Below are 22600 nucleotides of genomic sequence, written 5' to 3' on the forward strand. Positions count from 1 at the left end.
AATAGGATGTGTAGTCTCAAAATGCCCATCATTTATATTCTTCTCTTTTAAGAAAAATGGTCCTATGCTTTGCCATGTGACTGACACCCTATGCAACTCACTGGTCCAGGAGCAGACACTTGACCCAAACAGGCATCTACAGATCAACCAGGCTCAGCAGATGACCCAATCAGATCAATTACTTGGCAAAAAATTGAAGTACTTTAATGCAGTCTCTTTTATGGATCCAGGGAGAGCAAATATTTCAGAGAACCACTGTACCATTGCAACTTCAAGCCTCCAATCTATAGTGCTTTACTTTCACAAATTAAATATAACCATTTTGAATGGAGGCAAGAAGAAGTAGACCATGTGAGGTGCCATGCATTCAGACCTATCTACTTACCTTTGGTCCATGGCTTGAGGAAGAATGGTGCAATGACAGCGATGCCATCAGCTCCTATTTCTGCTGCATGTTGGGCCTTTAAAGGAAGAAAGAAGACCATATTGGAGCAAGTGATTTACTATAGTCACCTATAGCTTAGATACTAAGATCAGTAACAAGCTCTTCAAATTTGCTAACTGATGTACCACTGGAAAGTGGGAAAATTAACCAAATTTAATGAATGTCATTGCCAGGAAAATTCCAGGTCGCAAAGTAGAGCTCCCCGATGAAGGTGAGCTGTGCACTTAATCTTATACTTCATATTTTGTCAGTACAAAAAACCTTGCTAAGGAGACATAAATGGTTCATTTTGATAAGTTATAACCATTAATTGAGATATCTGCTCATGTAATTTCTGTTCTGTTCAGCCCATTGATGATGATACTGTCTTTTCTGTCCAATGACATGACAGTCATATTGTAAAATTTATATTAGATTGGGAATGCAGTTGAGACATGCTGAAAAGGAAAAGATTATATACATCACAGAAGATACTCTGCACCATGTTTCTGATATCTTCTCAAATTCCTCCAGAAAAAAGTAATATTTCCTCTTGCTGGACCCTTATAACACTATGTATCTATTTCAAATACAGTACCTACACCTACCAGGTTCTAAAGCAGTTGTGTATGGTGACTGTCCTCCAACTAGAGTTTAAGTCCCTCAGGGCAGGGCTCAGATCTTGCTTACCCTTGAGTCCAGGTCAATCATGGTGCTGGGCACATAGCAAGGAACCAGTAGATACTTGTTGTTTCAGAACGTGCCCCACTATCTAAAAAGGGAAAAGGGCCTTCCTTCTGAGACTTTGACTTGTAATACCTATATCTAATAGATGTGATTATCTTTCTGCCGATGTAAACTAGAATAGTTAAAAGGAGAAGACTGGGATATAGCCCAATTAAGGCACTGGGAATAATTTTATTAACACAGGATCAGAATGTGACATATTTAAATCATTTGCTTACTACTCTGTTTAGAAAAAGAGTAGAAGATTAACCTTAGCTGAAAGCAAGGAAAGAGGAAACACCTAAGAGAGTTGATGGCAGTGTCCATTCAAGCACCATCCAATAAAAAGTTATGGCTAAGCAGATGCCAATGTTATTGTCTCTTTGGCAAGACTATCCCTATACCAGGAGATTATCCCTATTCCAGAGGATTATTCATTCCAAGATTATTTCCATACTATTCAGATGTTCAGTCCAATGGATGATACCGTCATTCATGTCATTACATGACAATATTTTAAAATTTGTATTATACATTGGAAAGGCAGCAATTGAAAAGAGAAAAAAAAGAAAAATATACCCTACACCACACTGCCTTAGTTGAAAAATCTTTTGTAAGAGAAGCAAATCAAATGTAAGAGGAATAAATCAAGTCTCTAAATTCTGATTCCACACTTATTATGGCTAATGATAGCTACTCCTTTGCATCTTGCCTAAAGCACTAAGTTGCAATTTTTTGCAAATATATTATACATCCCATTTCTAAATCTAAATAGCCAAAACAATCAAACAAAACCCATTAAGAAGAAGCTGGGCCAGAAAAAGTCATTGTAATCTTTAGAGGTAGAATATCTAAGTTCTGGAAACTTGGTTAATTTACAGCAGTCCAGGTACAGGGCCTTCTGATAAACAATTTTAAACATCTTTGTGCTTTTCTTTTCTTTTTTTTTTTTTTTTTTTGAGATGGAATCTCGCTCTGTTGCCCAGACAGTGCAACGATCTCGGCTCACTGCAACCTCCGCCTCCTGGGTTCAAGCAATTCTCCTGCCTCAGCCTCCTGAGTAGCTGGGATTACAGGCACCCACCACCATGCCTGGCTAATTTTTGTATTTTTAGTAGAGACAACGTTTCTACTAAAACGTTGATCACGAGGTCAGGCTGGTCTCAAACTCCTGATCTCGTGATCTGCCTGCCTCGGCCTCCCAAAGTGTGTGCCTTCTTTTCTTAACCAATTCACCCAGGCCTCAGAATCACCACACCACCGGCTTTTCTGCCAGGAACTTTAACCCCTTCCTCTCTTGCCTCTGCTCCACTTAACCTGCTAATCTCGAAAGTGGGAGCAATCCAATTGTCTCTGTTCTTGTTCCTATATTCTGGCTAAAGAGTGTACCCAGAAAAAAAAATTCCACAACTGTGCTGAAGGGTGGTATGACAAATTTATAACTTACAACTTAAGTTGGTCTTCAGCACCACCAAGCAATCCTTTTGTGTTTTAGCTCCCTCCTCCTTTCTCCAATGCAGAATTCACATTTGCCATTCTTCAAGCCTTTACTCTATCCTTTGTCCCTCTGTGCCCTGCAGATGGCACTGCCTTCTACTTCCCAGAGAAAACTGAAATTGGCTCAGTTCTGCTCCTTACCTGCAAACTCAGCTACAGCTGCATCCATCCTTACTCTCCTTGGAGGAAGGTGCTTCCATCTCCTGTCCTACAGTTACCATCACCTGGAGCTACAACCTTTTCTGTATGGCTCAATGCCTGCTTCTAGGCAGTGAGCCCCTGAGATCCCACACCTTATTTTTTCAGGCACACCATCCACTACGTAGCAAATACAGTACTGATTTTAACTGTAGCATAAAAATGGAGGCCCCTTGAGTGGTCTCTCCCAGATGGAGCTGCATACATACCAGTTCCTGTGACTCCTTCAAGCTCAGTGCTCCTACGTGAATTATCACCTGATCCAGCCTGCAAAAGAAAAAACACTGCTGCATCGCTTAGAGTTTAGAGGCATGCAGAAGGGCTGCACTATCCTGATTTGTGCTGGTTTTAGCAGTTAACTGATGCCTTATTAATCTCACTTATTAAGTTCTATAGCAATATATTTAATCTACCTAAAGGGGCTTATGGTGATCTTTTTAACCTAGGTCATTGATATCAAAGTCTTGTCATGTTACTGAGAGGTTGGTTGTGATTTGACTGTGCCTAGGATGATTCTGATTTCACAGCAGAGAATATTCAGCCCCCAAAGGAGGTATTTAAAGGCAAGGTTAAAATGGTATTCATTTCTTCCTTTCTGTAGGAATACAGCCATTTCTGCAATGACTTCATTTAGAGCCAGTGGGAAGGTGATATGTTTATACAGTATCATGGAGGTTTCATATTACCAACAGCAGAAATATATGCTGAAAATCGTTAAACGTGTACAGAAATGGGATTCATCTCTCATTAAGTCAGAGGCAGAGGATCACAAAGATAATTTAGTCCAAGCCCATTATCTTAAATTGGAGTCTATAGAAATTCGTCTTATATACATGCTTACATAAAACACTTCTAAGTTGTGATAAAAGACACAAAATTTAAAAATCAATTATAGGTTAGGTGCAGTGGCTCATATCTATAATCCCAGCAGTTTGGGAGGCTGAGGTGGGCAGATTGCGTGAGCTCAGGAGTTCAAGACCAGCCTGGGCAACATGGCAAAACCCCGTTTCTACCCAAAATACAAAAAATTAGCCAAGTGTGGTGGTGTGTGCCTGTAGTCCCAGCTACTTGGGGGCTGAGGTGGGAGAATCGCTTGAACCCAGGAGGTGGAAGCTGCAGTGAGCCAAGATCACACCACTGCACCCCAGGCTGGGCAACAGAGCAAGACCATGTCTCAAAAAATAATTAAAAATAAAAATAAAATACATAATAAATTCTAATGGAAAGAAATGACCTAGTTTAATCATGTTTAGAATCAATTTATGTGTCAGATATTACATATGATTTTTGTAAGTAAATGATATTGCATATATTTATATAAAAGTGCTTTGCATATATCTGGCACTGGCTAATATTTGTTGACTTAGATCAAATGTAAATTAAAAAAAATCAAGATGCCAATGGGTGAATCAAGCACTAGGGAAGAAATCTAATTGAGAGGTGGTGCAACATAGCTGTTAAGAACTTATATCCCAGAGTTAGAGTCTTAAGCTTGAATCCTGACTGTTATGAACCAGCTGTGAACTCCTCAGAAAGGCACTTAACACCTTTACACCTCAATTTCCTGGAATAATTCAGATAATAACATTACCTGTCTCCCAGGGCTATTGTAAGGATTACGTGAGTTCATGCAGGTAAAACACAGCATGGTACATGGCATAGTAAACGCTTAATAAATATTAGCAGTTATTACTGTTAAGCCTTAAGAATAGAGACTTAAAGAAAAAAAAACAAGTTTGGGAGAACAAAAAAGAGAAAAAAGAATAGAGCCGCTCAATGCTGCAAAAATACAGAAAACAGTAAAGATAAAGAATCATTAGGGATTTTAAAAAATGTCTAGGGAATAGAATTTAAGGTTCAACCAAGCAGAACTTGAAACGCAATAATTGATTAATCAATACATGAGTACTTATTTTGGTTAAGCATTGTTTTAGATGCTCTATTTGGTGGTATCACATAAATGAAGATAGGTATGATACTGAGATATTTTTGGTTGGAGAGAAAAATAAAGAGTTTCCTCAAAGAGTAAAACCAGGAACTAGTCCTGTGAGAAGTGAATTCACTATAAAAAGCAATTTCCTATTTTGCAAATCTCCTCAGAATTTGGCCAAAAGGGGATATTTGCTCTGATACCCCGATGTTCATTTTTGGGTGTACTCCATGTTCCCATCTGGGGAGAGAGAGGCCACAGCGAGACTGGTCTTCTCAAAGTGGGATTAATAATGTTCAGCTGTGAATGCAGTCATCCCAGTGAGTCTTCTGAAGGACCTTGAATAACACATGCCCTCATGAGACAGAGACACCACATTCCTGTTTAGGCCCAATCACAGAGTCCTCCAGGGGTTCTTGGCTAGCTATGTCTTAGGTAAAACAGGACCTAGCTGAGAAGTGACATGATCAGGTTTGTATTTTTAAAGGATAATAGAAGACTTCTGAATGGAGAAAGGAGGGCTGACTGACCTGTTGAACTCTCACCAGCAGTTTTATTGCACGACCCCTCCCTTCACTATCCCTTTCTCTTGGCTTAGGTGAAGCCAATCATCCATTCGCTCTTCCTCTTTCTCCTGGGCTGCTAGGCACAGCTACCACTGTTGGAAATTTAAAATACACATTTCCTAGTAATCTCCCAACCCAGGAGGAGGCTCCAACGAGCCTTCTGGCTGTCATGACTCATTTCTCTGGAGTGGCTACTTCAAATCTTGACTATTCCTGTCAAGCTCTAAATTCTACCCAACTCCTTGTTCTGGGCAGATGTCCTAGAGTCCCAGAGACCAAAGATGAAGAAGCATTCACACACAGACTCCCTTATCCTTCCTTCTCTCCACCTGTGTTTGGGGCTATATCACCATTTGCTTTCCTCCTAGCTTCTCAGCTTTTTTTTTTTTTTTTAAGATGGAGTCTCACTCTGTCGCCCAGGCTAGAGTGCAGTGGTGCAATCTCAGCTCACTGCAACCTCCACCTCCAGGGTACAAGCGATTCTCCTGCCTCAGCCTCCTGAGTAGCTGGGATTACAGGTACCTGCCACCACGCCCGGCTATTTTTTTGTATTTTTAGTAGAGACGGGGTTTTGTCAGGTTGGCCAGGTTGGTCTCAAACTTCTGACCTCAGGTGATCTGCCTACCTTGGCCTCCCAAAGTGCTGGGATTACAGGTGTGAGCCACTGTGCCAGGCCTTCAGCTGTCTTCTAAAGCTACTCTGTCTACTTTGGGTTGTGCGGATGGTCCCCAACTTACGATGGTTTGACCTTACAATGGGGTGAAAGCATCATTACACTCCCTGACTTATGACAGGGTTATGTCTTTAAAACCCAATGTAAATTGTAAGTTGAATGAATTTCTGATCAATCCATCAGGATGTAATGCTGTCATCAGTGGAGGAGCATCTGTATGTCAAACCCCTAGCCAAATTCCCCTATCCAAGACCTTCCATCAAAGGTATCAATTCACCACTTTTTTTTTTTTTTTAAGACAGGGTTTTGCTCTGTCACCCAGGCTGGACTACAGTAGTGTGATTTTGGCTCACTGCAACCTCTGTCACCCCGGGCTCAAGTGATCCTACTGCCTCAGCCTCCCAAGTTGCTGGGACCACAGGGGCATACCACTATGCCCGACTAATTATTATTTTTATTTTTTGTAGAGACAGGGTCTCCGTATGTTGCCCAGGCTGGTCCTGATTTCCTGGGCTTAAGCAATCTGCCTGCCTTGGTCTCCCAAAGTGCTGGGATTACAGGCATGAGCCACTGCACCCAGCCAAGGTTTACCAGTTTTTTCTGTATCTTTAATCTCTTCTTCCATGGCAGTGTCCTTTCAGCATAGAAACACGCTCAACATTTTTCCACTTAACAAAACTATCCTTCTTTCAATCTTGCCTATTCCTTCCTTCCTAATGTATGACTCCATCTCTCCTTCCCTTTGCCAGAAAACTTTTTGTGAGGATCAGCTGCACTCACCGCTCCCACTTGCAGATGTCTGCTGCATTCTGTAACTCAACTGCAGTCTGACTTCTCTACAATAACCTGACTGGCCCTGCTCTTTCAGAGGTCATCAGTGACTTCCTATGCTGTGTCAAACCTAGTGGTCTTCTCAGTCTTTTGTGTGCTGACTTTCATGGCATCTAATAGTTATTATAACAAATGTTATAATGAACATAGCATCTACTGCATCTAAATAGTTACAATGAATTCTTACATTAGTGTGAATGCGTTATGTGAACTGTGCCTGCCAGGCACTGTTCTAATCCTCACTACAACCTCATAAGTGAGATACGATTATTACTTCTATTTTAGGGATGAAGCACACAGAAGTTAGGTGATGTGCCTGAGTTCCCAGAGCTAATAAGCAGAGCTGGGCCTCTAACTCAGGCAGTCGGGCTCTATGGCCCCTGCTACACTGACAGTCTCTGAAATCATTCTTTTCCCTGGCTGCAGTGACAGGACTCACTCCCAACTAGCCTCCTACCCTCTGAGGGCTTTCTGTCTCTGCCTACTTCCCTGTCCCTCATTTTTGGTACTGTTCTTTTTTTTTTTGAGATGGAGTCTCACTCCCGGGTTCACGCCATTCTCCTGCCTCAGCCTCCTGAGTAGCTGGGACTACAGGCGCTTGCCACCACGCCCGGCTAATTTTTTTTTTTTTTTTTGTATTTTTAGTGGAGATGGGGTTTCATCCTGTTAGCCAGGATGGTCTCGATCTCCTGACCTTGTGATCCGCCTGTCTTGGCCTCCCAAAGTGCTGGGATTATAGGCGTGAGCCACCGTGCCCAGCCAGTACTGTTCTTAATGTGTGCCCTTAGCCCTCCTGTTTTCGCACTCTGCCCATGGTCCTTCATCTTTTTGGACCCTAGATCTCACAAAATTAACTGAAAGCTGATGACTCACCAGAAAGTGCTTCTGTGGATATGCACTCAAATTTGGCACATAATTTCAGAGTACTGGAGCTGCCCTGAAGCCATTAAGGATTCCCAAGGTCATTATGGGCTTCACACTGACAACCTCTGCTCACTTGGAACTTACCTCCAATCTTTTACCTCCACCTAAGACAACATCAATTACTCCCTTTTTGTTTATACATTCATCAGAAGGGTTGGGGTGTTAGAGTTTTCATGATCTAACACCCCTACTGGATGGTCAGCAACCTGAAGGCAGAGCCCTTACTTTATACGGCTGGTGCCTATCACAGTACATAACATATAACAATGTAACCGACAAATCAATAAAACTTAGTTGGCCGAGTGTGGTGGCTTACACCTGTAATCCCAACACTTTGGGAGGCCAAGACAGGTGGATCACGAAATCAGGAGATCAAGACCATCCTGACTAACACAGTGAAACCCTGTCTCTACTAAAAATACAAAAAATTAGCCAGGTGTGGTGGCATGCGCCTGTAGTCCCAGCTACTCAGGAGGCTGAGGCAGGAGAATTGCTTGAACCCTGGAGGCGGAGGTTGCAGCGAGCTGAGATTGCACTGTACTCCAGCCTGGGTGACAGAGCAAGACTCCGTCTCAAGAGAAACAAAAACAAAAACAAAAAAAAAAACTTAGTTAAACTGGAAGTGCTTATGGAACTGATACTATCCTGTTTGTTCAACCATGGCATGAATTGGGTGTTACAAAAATATATCACTGCATGGAAGTTTATGGGCTACAGAAAGTCCTCCAACAGCGCAAGAGGAAGCACCATAAAAGAGCACGTTGAGTTGGATGCACAGAGACCTGTAAGGAGAAGTGGGCCAATACAAGCATCAGGCGCTCATCCCAAGAAGGGAAGGAGTGTGAGTTGCTCAGTGGAAGAGCCAAGTGACCAGCAGAGTCCGTCACCACCCTCCCCTCTTACCTTTCAGCCCAAGGACGGGTAACTGTGAGGGGATTGGCCTTGTAGACAGGTAAGAAGCAGTTTCCCAACGGAACCTCTGGGTGGCAGGTGTGTCTAGCAGTTTGGCTGCCCTTCTGCACAGAAAGGGAGGGGGCTCTTCTCCAAGCAGCCAGGATCCCGGGGGCTCTGCTCATCTTCCCACCAGCTGACCTCAAGCCCCGGCTCTGACCAGAAAGCAGGGAGGGCGTATTCTCTGGGGAAGAGGCTCACTGAATACGGCTGTTGCCAAAGGGCATTTTTATCCTCATGCAGCCACTCACTTGTCCTTCCCTTTTGTCACCCACTCCTCTGCGACCTGGCGACGCTCTGAGATGCTCAGGGACAGGCCTTCTCCCGTTGTGCCATTCACTGTTCAAACAAAGAGTAAATCAGCGGGACCAAGGAGCACCTCTGCTCCTCCAACCCCGAGTATGAAAGTGCAGGGTCAGAAACTGCTGCACTGAGGATGGTCAGGAGGCGAAAATGCCATGTTTCCATTTTCACTTCAGACTCCATCTTTTTTCCTTTCACCTTGTCAAAGGCAGTGGGAAGGTTAATTGTGACTTGTAATTATAAATCTGACCTTGATATTACGGACAGTCAGCAAATATTTTAAATAAAGACAGGGATGACTGCCCACATTTTACGTCAATCTCCAAACACACTACCCAGTTTTATATCTGGGCTTGAATGGCAGGGAAATCAACACTATCTAGTACCAGGATGTCAAATAAGTGGGAGTTACTCATGCGGGTGCTTTTGTATACTACAGATCTCAAACTATCTCCATTTACAATTTGACATGATGGTAGTGCTCTACGACAACTCGTTTTTTAGATAAATATTTCATAAATAAGCACAAAGGATATTAATATTTCTTATACCAAGTGCTCTTACATATCCACTTACTCTCACAACAACCCAGCAAAGTAGAAATTATTTTTCTCATTTACAGATGAAAAGATAAAGTCTGAAACAGTAAATAATTTAAGTTTGAATCCAGAGTTGTGTGATTCCAAAACTCATCCTCTTTCCTCTTTTCCTTCTACTACAATCATTTCTTTTTTATTTTATTTTTTTGAGACAGAGTTTTGCTCTTGTCGCCCAGGCTGGAGTGCAGTGGCGCCATCTTGGCTCACTGCAACCTCTGCCTCCCAGGTTCAAGTGATTCTCCTGCCTCAGCCTCCTGAGTAACTGGGATTACAGGGACCTGCCACCATGCCCAGCTAAGTTTTTGTATTTTTAGTAGGGATGGGGTTTTGCCGTGCTGGGCAGGCTAGTCTTGAACTCCTGACCTCAGGTGATCTGCCCGCCTCAGGCTCCCAAAGTGCTGGGATTACTGGTATGAGCCACCACACCTGGCCTACTACAATCATTTCTTAATGGATCACAGAAAGATGCCTATGGCAGTAGGATACATTACTGAGGTCTCATGCATATGGTGGCACTCTGAATCTCTAAGCACTCAGCACTGGGTTGGAAGAGGGGAGGTTGGGGAGGCAGGGCAGGGGAGTCGGAAAGTATTTTTAACCACTCCTTTGACGTCTTGACTTCAAGCGTGCTCTGGTCATAGGGATATTCCTGCTTTTTCCTCATACCCAGGGGAGATCTGCTGCCTTTTGTGGAGTAAGAATCTGCCTTCTCCACTATGGTTTAGCGCTGTAGAGGGACATTGAGTGGTTTTGTAATCAGATCTCAGTTTTGACCTGTGGCCAGGACACTTTTTCACACAAGTTTTAATCTGCTCTGATTATTATTACCAGGTACCTCTGGCTCTGGAGGGGCTCCTGTTGGTAGAGCAGTAGGTCAGGGCCAAGGTGTAGTGTTCTCAGAATAAAAATGCATCCAAGGGTCCGAGAGCCCAGAACACTAAGCAAGGGACAGCTCAATCGCAGGTAAGCATAGCTGTCAGGCTTAAAATGTTCAAGATCTAATTTTTTTAAACTTTCACTTCTATGAAATAAAAGGGGATAACTACTAGTCCTGTGATTTCTTTGTGTGCTACACTTAGAGTCTTTCTTCCATTCACAATTTGAAAGGCCAGGGGAAGACAGAATAAAGCCCATTCTTAAGAGAGAGAAGAGGCTGGGCGCGGTGGCTCACGCCTGTAATCCCAGCATTTCAGGAGGCTGGGGCAGGCGGATCACCTGAGGTCAGGAGTTCGAGACCAGCCTGTCCAATATGGCAAAACCCTGTCTCTACTAAAAATACAAAAATTAGCTGGGTGTGGTGGTGTGCGCCTATAGTCCGGCTACCCAGGAGGCTGAGGCAGGAGGATCCCTTGAACACGGGAGGTGGAGGTTGCAGTGAGCCGAGATGGTGTCACTGCATTCCAGCCCAGGGGGAGACAGAGCAAGACTCCATCTCAATAAATAAATAAACAAAAGAGAGAAGAGGGTTTAGTTGTTACCTAAGAGGGTTTAGTTGTTACTCTACCACTTCTTGGCTGAATGGCCTGGGGCAACCTAGAGTATATCTGAGTCATATATTTTCATCTCCAAATGGGGATAAAAAATAATACCTTAAGTGTTGGCACACTATCAAATGAGGTAATCTCTTGAGGTGCTTTGTAGGTCTAACATTGGTGGGCCTACAAATTCACAAATTTTAGTTAGCTTAGCCAGGCTCCATCATAACCTGTGACACCATGACTGTGTGACCTCTTGGCTGGTAACCAGGTGAGATATACCTTCTAAAGACTGAGCTGGAGACATGCAGAGACATCCCCAAAGTTGACTTACCAAAAATGTTCTTCACTCCCTGTTCTTTCACAAGATAATCCACATACTGACCAATTACTGAAAAGTTGATTTCTCTAGAAGACATGTGGAAAAAAAGGCATATTTAGTCTTTTTCAGATTATTATTCAACAAATCCTCAGGTATATAAACTGCTCCCTCTTGCTAATAGTTATTAAAAATCCACTCAATTTGTGAAATTCTTAGCCTGCTGTAAATAATGCCTGGGTTTTTTTCCCCCCTGAATCTGGTGATTTCTTCACTCAGCCATGTATGCCTCATTTCTATGAGCAAAACACTGTTAGTTATCAATAGAGGCTTTATATTTACACCTCATGACAAGCAGTATTTAAAAAGTAGTTACCGAACTAACTTTTGCCCAATGCTCTCTCTTTAAAGTCCATATGGCCACACATCTTTTGCCCTTTTGGGGGAAGAGTAATGGTTGCAGACATGGTTAAATGAGAACTTAACATTTGCCATTTGATCCCAAGTACTGGGATTACAAGTATGAGCCATCATGCCTGGCCTGTCCCTTCTTGTGTTTTCCCACCCTACTCTTAGGGTACTTAGGTCTATTTTCATCGCTGGAGGCCATTAACCATGATCAGTTATTAGGAAGTCACTACAGAGGATGGAAACATTCATTTCTTAGGCTCACAGGATAGGAAAAGTCAATCTTAATATTATAAGAATTTTAACACTTAATATTTGGGACAAACATGGAGTCTTAAACCCATCTGTATTTGCTGGTTTTATATTGAACAAGGTTAGCAGTTAGGAACTTTGTCATCACTTTGCCTCTCAAAGGCGGAACAGCAGCATCAGCATCTGGGGTACTTTATTAGACACGTGGAATCCCAAGCCTCACACAGTCCGGCCCAGTTAGAATCCGAATTTTAACAAGATCGCCGTGTGATCTGCATGCACTTGGCAATTTGAGGCACACTAACCTTGTAAGGATCTGATGCTTAAGGTTAAGGTCTCTTCAAATCATATTGATTTCAAAATCTAGAAACTGACTCCTCACAAGTTGTATTAGGCAACCTGTCCTCAATCAAAATGCAGGAGGGGAATGATGGGCAATGAAGAGTGAAATTCAAAGGAAAATGGTGCAGCAAGCCTGGGTTAAATGGTTACACTGTGCCCATGGTTACCCTGCCAAGAACACAGAGTGCTAGCTGGCTGCCACTGCACTTTTGTCCGTAGGGCCAGAGAATCCTAATTGAAGTTTGGCCTTATTAACATTCTTTTCACCTTTACCTACTGTAATTCCTTAAACAACAAAAATAAAACAAAAAAAAAATCTGATGCATCTAGGAAACAAAGACATCAAATTGTATATGTCAAAAGGAATAAGAACAAAATGAGGAAAGATAGAGAACAGCTGACTCTGAGTTTAAAAGGAAAGCTATTAAATGCAAAGAATGCACAGGCAATCATACCTATAATAAGCTCAGAGAAAAGATAGCAGGCCTGAGCCTGCCACTTGGGAAAAGGTGTGTTAATGCAATTATAAAGCCTATAAGGGGAGCGAACTCCCTCATTATGGCACATGCCTCCATATCCTAACACTGCTCCCTCCTGACCTCAGTCTGCACCTGGAACAGCTCAGGTGTTCAGCAAAGGCTGGGCAAAGGACTGGTGATGTGGGAACTTACAATGACGAAATCACCACAAGCTCTGCCTTTACAAGCAGGTTAGCAACACGCTTGCATAATATTTTGAAATTTCACTATTACATTAATTAAAGAAGACAGTATACGTGATTAAAATAGCAAAATATAATGAAGGTTATGACTGAGGCAAAAATTAATTGTATGGGGGCTCAGAAGAGGACTGATAAATGACAGCTTAGGGAGGCTGGAAAGAAGACGTTGGATAAATAGGACAAAACCCTATGATCCTCCTTCCCTCTAACATTTTTTTTTTTTTTTTTTTTGGGAGACAAGGTCTCACTCTGTTGCCCAGGCTGGAGTGCAGTGGTGTGATCATGGCTCACTGCAAGCCTTGACCTCCTGGGCTCAAGTGATTCTCTTGCCTCAGCCTCCCAAGTAGCTGGGACCACAGGTGCAGCTAACTTGAAAATTTTGGGTAGAGATGAGACCTCACTATGTTGCCCAGACTGGTCTCGAACTCCTGGGGTCAAGCGATCCTCCTGCCTCAGCCTCCCAAAGTGTTGGGATTACAAGTGTGAGCCACCGAGCCCAACCCCTCCAACATTCTTGAGAGATAGTTTGCTTGGTCCTATTCTAGTATCATCCTCTTTTTAGGGAGTTGGCTGCACCCTTAGGCAGGTCTAGGCCAGTATGTGAAACTGGAAGCTCCTTTTTTCTCCATGAACTTCACAGTTTTGATGGCCTCAGTGGATAGTGCTTCCACCTACACTCACCTCTCTCCCTCAGGCCTTGCTGGGAGGCAGGCTATTCAGCTGACAATTTCACTCAGGGTTAGAGGTCTAATGGGTTTTGCATTATCTGTCCCTTCAAGAAAGGAGAAAGTAGGTTGCTGCTTCTTATAAAATGCCCCTAACCTAGAAGAATGACACTAATGGCAGAATTTTGGGGGCAGTGGTCATCATCCAGAAAATGTTCTTGGACTTAAGTCCTTTTGGAACTACCAGACCTCTTTAGAGAGATCTAGGTTGAAAAGGGGCTAACTCTAAATGTGTTTGACTTTGATGATATTGTATTTTTTCTTTAAAAAAATGAGTATTTGAAAAGCCAGAAAAATCTAACAATGTCAGGGCTGCTGGGCATGGTGGCTCATGCCTGTAATCTCAGCACTTTGGGAGGCTGAGGTGGGTGGGTCACTTGAGGTCAAGAGTTTGAGACCAGGCTGGCCAACATGGTGAAATCCCGTCTCTACTAAAAACGCAAAAATGAGCCAGGCGTATTGGTGGGCACTTGTAATCTCAGCCTGTAATAGGGATGCTGAGGCAGGATTGCTTGAACCCGGGAGGTGGAGGTTGCAGTGAGCCAAGATGGCACCACTGTACTCCAGCCTGGGTGACAGAGCAAGACTCGGTCTCAAAAAAAAAAGAAAAAAAAAAAAAAAAAGCCAGGACTACATTTCCATACAGCTGGAAATTAGAAAGAGCAGCAGTAGGCCCTACTTTAGAGGACTGGATGCCCTCAGGTCCCTCAGGCATTTCAGATCCCTGCCTGACTCTGCAGGTGCAAGTTTGCAGCTTTGGGCTGGGATGCTCAGCAGCTCCAGGCACAAGTGGGGGTGAAATCATCCAGGGCTACTACCATATTTGTTACACAGGTACCCAAAAGGTAGGGTTAGGGTGAAAATAATTCTCCTTGAGGATTCTGTCCGTTTTTTTTTTTTTTTTTTTTGAGACAGGGTCTTGCTCTGTCACCCAGGCTGGAGTACAGTGGCATAATCACGGCTCACTACAGCCTTAATCTCCCAGGCTCAAGTGATCCTCCGGCCTCTGCCTCCCCAGTAGCTAGGACTACAGGTGTGTGCCACAACGCCCAGCTAATTTTTGTATTTTTTGTAGAGACAGGGTTTTACCAGGTTGCCCAGGCTGGTCTCGAACTCCTGGGCTCAAGCAATCTGCCTGCCTCAGCCTCCCAAAGTGCTGGAATTACAGGTGTGAGCCATCATGCCCAGCCTGTCCCTTCACTTGTTTTCCCACCCTACTCTCATGGTACCTAGGTCTATTTTCATCATCAGAGGCCATTAACCATGATCAGTTACCAGAAAGTCACTAGAGAGACTGGAAACAATGAGATTGGATTATTCTTCCGCCCACCACTGGGCATTTGGAGCTCAGTACTCACAGAAGTGAGTTGACAGAAGTCAATTCACTTGAATAGGCTGCACTGCACCTTCTCTTCTTTCATGAGCCCCAAGAACGCATCTAACAACTGGGCACATCAGGGGAGAGTGACCCAGAACCAAATTCCATGCTTGCTGTAGTCATTTTTATATTTAAACCCAGTTTAATGTCTTAATTTCAATTCCTGGGGATTCAGATTCTTTGAGTTGGGTTTAGATTCATGCCTTGGGGCTTTTTTTGGGGGAGGGGGAGGACAGGGTCTTGCTATGTTGTCTAGGTTGGCCTCAAACTCCTGAATTCAAATAATCCTCCCACTTCAGCCTCCCAAATAGCTGGGACTACAAATGTATGCCACTGTGCCCCATTAATTTTATTTAACTTTTTTTTAATTACAGGAGCTATATAGTTTACTTTAGAAAGTACATACAATAAAAAAAGAAAACCCACTCAGGATATCTCTGGAGATGATTCCTCTTAGTTTGATATTCTTCTATTCACAAATACACATTATATTTTCTTGTATAAATATGGCCATGTTAGACACAGTTTTAAACTTTTCATTCAGCATTCTAATTTTAACATCTTCCCACATTTTTAGATGGTCCATTACTATACCGGCTAAACAACATTCTATTTTATGGATGAGTATAATTACTTTTTCTAATCGTCTGTTCTAATTCCTTTTTCTAATTGTCTGTTTTTAGACATTTAGTTTGCCCAAACTACATAAGCGGAAGAGAGTCTTCTGTTCTTTTTGCCACAAATTGAGGTCCAGAGTGGGGGGATTGTGAAACTGCAGGTAGCCTCTACAACTCTTCTCTTAGGGTAAAAGGGTGATAGAATTTTTCTGAAGTGGCTTTTCAGGGAGAAATCCCTATTGCTGTTTGTTTCCTCTCCTGGTGCATGAACCACCATGAAAGACTCACTTCATCTGAGAAGACAGAATCCACAGGACAGGCTATTTTCATACCTGACATGATGTGGCATGTATATCAGAAAATCTGATTTTCCATTTTCTTTTGCCTTTTATACATATCTCTCAGCATTCAATCAGACAGCAGTTATACGTACTCTTGGCAAAATAGCCACTGGTTATTTTAAAATTCTTTCAGCAGGGAGGCAGGCAGGGACTAACCTGCCCACCCTGTTGGAGGTGGAAAATGTTCTGTTTTGGGAGTCTGGGTCCCCTCGTCTCTCAAAGACTATTAAAAAGACAATAATCTATGCCAGTCTGATTCTAGCAGGCCAGGCCTTTTCTCACTGGGGTAACAGATTTGTTTTTACCAGAGGGTGTTGTGAAGATTCCCCAGGGTGATGCCGAGAACATTTGAGGGAAAAAACACAACTTTTTTCTTGACATTTTAGATCTGAAATGGACTTTCTGGTCTAATGACTGAGCCTGCCCAAAGAAAAAGTGAGTTCTTAGAACAAATAAGGAAAGCAAGTCTTGGCTGGCGCAGTGGCTCATGCCTGTAATCCCAGCACCTTGGGAGGCCGAGACGGGCGGATCACTTGAGGTCAGGAGTTTGAGACCAGCCTGGCCAACATGATGAAACCCCGTCTCTACTAAAAACACAAAAATTAGCCGGGCAGGGTGATGCATGCCTCTAATCCCAGCTACCCGGGAGGCTGAGGCAGGAGAATCACTTGAGCTTGGGAGGGGGATGTTGCAGTGAGTCGAGATTGTGCCACTGCACTCCGGCCTGCTGCGAGACTTTGTCTCAAAAAAAAAGCAAGTCTTTCATTAGACTTGCTAGTGTAGAATTGCCTTTTTATACACTAAATCCTCCCTTTCTAGCTGTGTGGCTTGGGGCAGCTGTGCTAGCCTTTAGGATCTCAGTTTCTTCAACTGCCAGGACAGAGATACCTATGGCTCCCTCACATAGCTGTTGTCAAGATTAAGTGGGAACATGTAAATGAAAATGCCCGCATGATGACTGACATAGCATCAATCAGTGTTTGCTTCCTTCCCTTTTTCTCGACTATCAGCACTAGTAATTCCTGCAGTATATTCACTCATAAAATAACAAAAGCTACCACAACTATGCCACATGCTTAAGATATAAAGATAAATAAGATAATTTCTCAGTCCTTGTATATTATCGGCATTCAATATCTATTGAACAGGGCTAAGCAGCTCAAAGCCTGCTGGAAGACATAGGCAAGTAACAAAAAGTTATTGTAATAATAATTATAAACAAATAATTTTGATACAATACAAAAAGGGTGCTATGGGATCACAGGGGAAGAGTATGGACAGGGTGCTATAGAAGGGTCATCTAACTTCTTTTAAGAGAATTGGGGAAGAATTTCTAAGGATGGTTTTGATAGATAAGTAGAAGTGTTCAAGTGGAGCAAGAAAGAAGAGGATGGTGGTAGAAAAAGGCAGAGGAAAGAGAATGAGTAAAGACATGAAAGGCAGAAGAGGTATGGTGACAAAGAAATGAAGCAGGAAAGGTAAACTGTGAAGGACTTCCTACGCCATCCCAGGGAGCCTGGGCTTTAATCTTTAGACCGGCTCATCTCAGACTTTAATGTGCTAAAGAATCATCTGAGACACTGCTAAAATGCAGGACTGATCTGTGGTATGATATGGCCCAAGATTGTGCATTTCTACCAAGTTCCCATGGTGGTGGAGCAACAGGTCCATGGGCCATATGATGGGTAGCAAGGCTTAGACAAAAGAGAGTCAAAAGATTCCTAAAGAGGAGAGTGACATGATCAGATTTATTTACTAGGAAGCTCACTGAGCTACAGTGTGGACGATGGACTGGAATTATAGGTACTTTATACATTCTTATTTAATGGTGATCTCCACAATATCCCCAATGGCATGAGAGGACTGCAGACACTTAAGAGTTGGAAAGGGTCATAGAGATAATGTGGTTGAACTTTCTTTGGAGAATATGAAAGAGTTTTTTTTTTTTTTTTGAGACAAATTCTCACTCTGTTGCCCAGGCTGGAGTGCAGTGGCATGATCTTGGCTCACTGCAACCTCTGCATCCCATGTTCAAGCGATTCTCCTGCCTCAGCCTCCCAAGTAGCTGGAACTACAGGTGTGCGCCACCATGCCCGGCTAATTTTTGTATTTTTAGTAGAGAGGGGGTTTCACCATGTTGACCAGGATGGTCTCGATCTCTTGACCTCATGATCCGCCCACCTCGGCCTCCCAAAGTGCTAGGATCACAAGCGTGAGTCACCGTGCCTGGCCAAGAGAGCTCTTAAAAGGTGACAAGATCTCCTCAGGCCAAGAGAGCTCTTAAAAGGTGACAAGATCTCCCCAGGGTCGGAGAGCTAACTGGTGGCAAAGCTTGGGATCCAGGACCCAGATCGTTTCACTAATATCTACTTACCCATGTTCTTTCTGCCAGCTACCCTACTCCAGGACATCAACTTATATGCAGAAAGCTGAATTGTTACTGAGCTTTCATTGGAATTGAGAAGAAAAAAGGATATAGGGAAATAGTCTTTGTTCAGCCACTCAGAATTATGGAGGATATGTATATGTACATTTCAGGTTAGAACTCCCACAATGGCAGGTCACCTGGCAGTATTTCCAGGTATTAGATTCCATGCGCCCCTTCCTTCCATCTCATGTCTTAGAAACATGCCAGAAGTGCAGATTCCCTTGTGGGTAAGTACATTAAAGCCTACATGTTCTTGGTGGGTGTTCCAAAGCTACTTTGTACCTACAGGAATGTTTGATGAAGCAGGTGGTGGGAGAAAAGGGAACTAACATGGCTCACATGCCTACTCTGTGCTATACACTGACCTACACTATTTATTTCTGAAAGAGCCTACACATAATGCATTCTTTTTTTTTTTTTTTTTTTGATTTCACACCTCAGGAAAGTAAGGTTCCTAGAAGAAAAACGCAGAATTGATGAGAAAATAGTAAAATGGACGCAGCAGGACCACAGATTTTTGGGAAACAGAAAAAGATCCAGAAAAAGTCATTTTAGTTATCTCTATCATGGGATCTGGCCTTCCAGGAAAACAGCAAAACAGGGAGGAAGAACACACTGACATTGTCCGTGGGTCCCTGATGAACAAACAAGACTGTTTTACGAAGCCACTTCCAGGATAAGAGGGGTCTTATTAAAAGGTTAAAGTAGTATGGACCAGATGCAGTGTTAGGAGATTACAGGAAGGATCTCACTCTGTAACAGGAAGTAAATCCTGCCGATTCATGCAATCACATGTCTTCTGTTTGATCTGCGAACAAGTGACTGATGCATTGAGAAACAGCTGATGCCAGTCTTTCTTAAAACTTGTGGAAAGGGGAAGTAACAGAAAAAAAATTATTATTAACCAGCTGAGTAATCTAAATGCCATATCAGCAAGAATCTTATTTAGACCTAGTAAGGATGTGATTTTTCATGGATCTTAGAAGCCAGAAGTCTTGGAGTCATTGGAAAGTCTCTAAGGTAGAACTGCAAAATGGCCAACTTTGAAGGAGAATACTAAAAGACATAAGAAATTTCATCTCCTTTAAAAGGGTAAGATGAACGTTTATAAATTCAGCAACAGAAGACCAAAAAGAAAGTCCCTTGTAAAAGGTGTACTAAATACATCTTCCTTTTGCCTCTGCCTTATGCCATAAAGGCAGTTCAAACTTTTTGACCTAAGTGCATATTGACCCTGTGCCAAGCACTGTTGTATGAATTATCTCATTAAAGCTTATAATTCATTATGTAGGTATGATTATTATTATAATATTACACAGAAAGAAAGGAGAAGCTTAAATAAGCCAGCATTCTAACTTTTTGGCAGCCTGACTCCTCTGACGGGTCAAAAACATGTAGATCCAGGAGGTGGATGAACTCTCTTTTGTCAGGGGTGATGTTCAAGGAGGAGTTATACACAGTGCATGGCTCCCTATGTCACAGGGCCTTTTTGTTATCTGATTTTTTAGCAGAAGGACTGCCACTGTATTCATCTGGAGGTCAAAATACTTGCTTGCGGTAATGATTAGTCAACAGTGAACTGTTGTTACTTCCCTTCCCCCGCTGCCCAACATCTAGTCAATGTTGAAATGAGGCTGTAAACAGGAAAAAAAAAGTCCATCTTGCAGATAACCTCCCACTTTCCTCAGGGTAGGACATTTTTATCAAGTCTATGAACAGCCTGAAGTGGAATCATGCTGACGTCTAGAGACAGCAACCTGAGAGGGCCTAGGTCAGTGCTTGATATCCAATTATGCTAAAATGGGATTCTCATCCAATGCTACTGGCCTTGTTTAGAAAGGCCAAGGCTGTGGTGAAATCCAAGGAGAATTTGCTCTGTGGCGCTACAGACACTGGGAGAAAGGCAAGCTGCCATTTCTCACCTTCTCCCTTTCTGCAAGGTGATATAGTGCTTCTCTGACTTTGGGGTCAGAGATATAATGCCTCCTCAGACTTGGGGATCAGAGACAGTGCAGAGGGATGACAGACAGAAGCTGCCTTTTGGCAACAGTTCCACAGAGGTGCAGGGTCTTAAGTGACTGTTGTTACAAAGAACTTCTCTCCTTTTCGGTTGAATGACAACTGATCCCCTCAAGGCCCCAAATGATAGTTACCCATCCTCAGTCATTGGCGTGATGGTTGCAGCCACAAGACCCTGAAGTTTCTTCTTTGGGAAGGCCATTGAGCTGCTGGTAGGTCTGGAAAACATACAATGTAATTTCTCTCTTTCTTCAAGGAATGTCAATGATAAAACTCCCAGGCAAAGTCCATTTCTAGTTTAGAACTGTAAAATGTGCTTACAAGTACACAAACACACAGAGCAAATACAAGATGGTAAAATTTTAGAGCTTAATTCTATTGAGGAAACTTTAAGACAGGAGAGGGTAGACTTGAGAAAATACTATGTGGACAGTCTCCCATTTTATCTATACAGATGATGGAAGCAATCTAAAACCTCAAAGGATAGAGGTTAACAGCAGCAGACCCAAGAAAGAGCTTGAACCTAACTCAGGTAAGTAAAACGTACAGTGAATTATAGTCATGCCTCAGTATACACAGAAGATCAGTTCCAGGACCCTTGTGTATACCAAAATCCATGCCTACTCAAGTCACACAGTCAGCCCCAGCCTGGCATATGAGAATTCTGCATCCTGCAAATACTGATTTTCTATCCGTATTTGGTTGGAAAAAAATCTGTGTAAATGGACCTGCACACTTCAAATCCACGTAATTGAAGGGTCAACTGTACTATTACTTAAACTGAAATATGGTCATAAAAGAAAATATGGACATTTTCTCTTTCCATTGTCTTCATTCTTAGAATCTCACCTAAAACAAGCCTGTCTTAAGGTTTCATCATGATTTACATAACTACCTTCAGATTTACCTATCTTTTCATATCCTAATTTTGCCCAGTTTTGTCCAGTTTTCCTAGTTCTAGTTAACCATGTAGACTGCATATTCACCTCCCTCTTCCCCACTACAGCAGGCTCCCAGGACAGGGATGTTTCATTTGCCTTTGCTCTCTGCAGTGAGCCCTCTGCTTGACACCAGGTGTTCAATTCAAGAGCGAAGAATATGTGGGTGACTGAACCAGGTGTACAGACTGTGACTGGATGATGGCTTCCACAGATGGGGAGCACACTGCTGGAAGAGTCAAACTCACACCACTCATTTGGAGCCAAAGGATCTCTCACCATCTGGCAGAGAGTGTACCTGCCCATAATCAGTGTAAAAGACTCTGGATGGGCCACAAGAAACAACAGAGCAGACTGGTTAAAAGCCTCGGTTCCACAGGCAGACCACCTGGTTCAACTCGCAGCTCTGACGTTTGCTAGTTCTAGAAGCATTATTGTTTTTTGAGCTATAAGACATAAAAAGCCACAAATGCAATTTCAGACCACAAATTTAATGTCTAACAATTTAAAATGAAAATAAAATATAATCAGATAGTATTTGATGACAATTCTACAAAAGATAGTGGCTTTGTAGCAAATAAAGTGATGTCTGTAGGTGACCAACAAGAAGGGTTATGCTATAGTTCTGACATTACTGGCACATTCAAAAACCCAATGCCCACTATACTTAAATCTAACCCACATAATGTAGTACTTAGTTATGAGCTATCTTGTTTTGTTTGCTCTTCTAATTGTTCATCTTATCTTCCCAAATAGGAGAATAAACTTCTGAAACACAGAGACCATATCTTCTATTTTTCTTCCCCAAGAGTCTTGGCTCAGGTAAGCCCTTGAGAAACACTGACTGCTTTCAGTAGAAAGACAACATGATACCTTCCTTGCAAACAGACATGTTCTTAGCAAGAGTTGCTCCTAAAATCAAGACCAAGTCCTGCATGTAGCTTTGCTCTATTTCCTAGTTCAAACATGAGACTAAAATCAGATTGGAAGTTTAGAAAGATGAATCCAATAACCT

General features: G+C 42.6%; 1 protein-coding gene across 14 annotated transcripts in view; it reads right to left on the bottom strand.

Annotated features, from left to right (window-relative positions):
• The window catches only part of NPL (N-acetylneuraminate pyruvate lyase), a 41306-nt gene that overhangs the window by 15726 nt on the left and 2980 nt on the right, over window positions 1-22600 (bottom strand). For 5 of the 14 annotated variants that reach the window (NM_001131204.2, XM_054554964.2, XM_054554580.2 and 2 more), the window contains 4 exon segments: window positions 386-461; window positions 3055-3112; window positions 8673-9059; window positions 11432-11505. In NM_001131204.2, coding sequence (NP_001124676.1) covers window positions 386-461; window positions 3055-3112; window positions 8673-8845 — 307 coding nt within the window. In that variant the 5' untranslated portion in view covers window positions 8846-9059; window positions 11432-11505. 14 annotated transcript variants of the gene reach the window in all.

Source organism: Pongo abelii, chromosome 1 (assembly GCF_028885655.2).
Source record: "Pongo abelii isolate AG06213 chromosome 1, NHGRI_mPonAbe1-v2.0_pri, whole genome shotgun sequence".
NCBI classification, from domain to species: Eukaryota; Metazoa; Chordata; class Mammalia; order Primates; family Hominidae; genus Pongo; species Pongo abelii.